Genomic DNA, 1,698 nt, shown 5'->3' with positions numbered 1-1,698 from the left:
GCACCCCTAGTTCTCTCATTTTTATTGCAAATACAATTGATAATTTGAATTACAGGGTAATTTTTATCTCTATGGTTAAATATTTTCTCAAGTAGCAACTTTAACTGCTATACTTTCCTGTCTTAAAAGGCAGAACTCTTCTAGTCTAAAAAAAACCTCATTTGTTGAAATGGGGGACGTATTTGAAGAGTTAATTTGTATTTTACAGTAATGGAAAATAAATGAGAAATTAATTGAATTTTTAAAATTTAAAGGGCACATCAAAAATAATAGAAGTTTTTAAATGAAGACTACAACTTTTCATTTATGTCTGTAGATGGATAAATGAGGAAGTTTCAAAAATGCAAGACTACTGCAGAACTCATTCTTTGAGAAAAAATATTTATAAATCACAACATTTCTAATTATTTACACTAAATATTACATAACGTTAGAAATACAAATTCTAGTTTTATGCTTTCTGCTGACACGCTGCAGGGGTATAATTCAACAGTCCTTCTTATTACAGAAGAAAACAACAAACAATGACAAGCTTCATGGTGGGAAAAACATGCACACCACAGCAAGCAGCTGTCTTGACTGAGAGAGAGACTGGATATATTGGATATATCTATTGTTTGAACCCCTAAGGGGTTCAAACAATAGGATAAATATATCCAGGCAAAAATGCCTGTCTTTTTTGCGCTTTATGAAACAAAGTACTCCATATTCTGTGCATGTATAGCTACATTTCTCATGTAAGTTTATGTAGTTTTAACACAAACATTTATTTTTTATATTGCAACAGTACAGTTAATGAGCAACCTGTACTTGTGTGCCTGTTTGTTCTGTCTAAAATGTTTATTACTGAATAAAGAGGTCAATATTAAAAAATATTTTTGTCCAATTAATCGAAAAAATAATCGCCTGATTCATCGATTTTTAAAATAATCGTTAGTTGCAGCCCTAGCCTGTCCATCTGCCTAATTGAAAAATAACTTTAAACAATGCTTTTGTGTTTGCCTTATTGGGTAAGATGGTTGCAAAAATTGTTTTATTTTTTCCCAATGGTTGATCTCGCAATGTTAAGAGTTTAATGGTGCATTACATTTGTCCTCATAAATTGAAATTTCCAACTTCAAAGATGCAAAATATAATATTCCTTTAAAAAAATATTTTTAACAATCACAAAAGTTTTGGCCACAATTGCTTTTCATTTGATTGAGATTTGTTTTTGTTTGAGTGAATAATACTGATTCAAAATTATCCCCATATATATCTAACACTAAGTCATTCATTAAGGCAGTACTTGTAAGTCTTTAGAAGACAATATGACTAAGTGCTGTATATATGGGCAGAAAACCATGTAGAAGAGTGTTTTCGTCATTGTTATGGAGAGCAGCTGCAATGCCCGTTAAAAATACAAAGTGGAACGCCTTTACCTCAGAGATCATGTTGCTTGTATTTGAACAAAATTTGAAAAATGGTTGGTTTTGAATGACATTGCATCGTCCTGATAATACTGAGAGGCAAAGTCTTTTACCTTGCCCACTTGATGAGGTACGGCAGGTGATTAAGCAGGCTGAAGGTGTAGAAAGAGTAGCGGATGATCTCTGTGACGGTCCAGGCCGCGACGAACAGCAGCACACTGTCCTCGTTTTGTACCTACAGAAACACATGCACAGAAGGATGGATGGATGGATGGATGGATGGATGGAT

General features: G+C 33.3%; 1 protein-coding gene across 1 annotated transcript in view; it reads right to left on the bottom strand.

The window, feature by feature from the left end:
• Window positions 1–1,698, bottom strand: part of hacd2 (3-hydroxyacyl-CoA dehydratase 2) — a 19,256-nt gene that overhangs the window by 10,716 nt on the left and 6,842 nt on the right. The window contains exon 5 of the mRNA XM_015386345.1: window positions 1,523–1,644. Within this exon, the coding sequence (XP_015241831.1) occupies window positions 1,523–1,644 (122 nt within the window). The remainder of the gene's footprint in view (window positions 1–1,522; window positions 1,645–1,698) is intronic.

The sequence above is a fragment of the Cyprinodon variegatus genome, unplaced genomic scaffold, assembly GCF_000732505.1.
Source record: "Cyprinodon variegatus isolate N-32 unplaced genomic scaffold, C_variegatus-1.0 Scaffold364, whole genome shotgun sequence".
NCBI lineage: Eukaryota > Metazoa > Chordata > Actinopteri > Cyprinodontiformes > Cyprinodontidae > Cyprinodon > Cyprinodon variegatus.
Note: the sequence above shows the minus strand (reverse complement) of the source record. Positions and strands in the feature narration are given on the sequence as shown.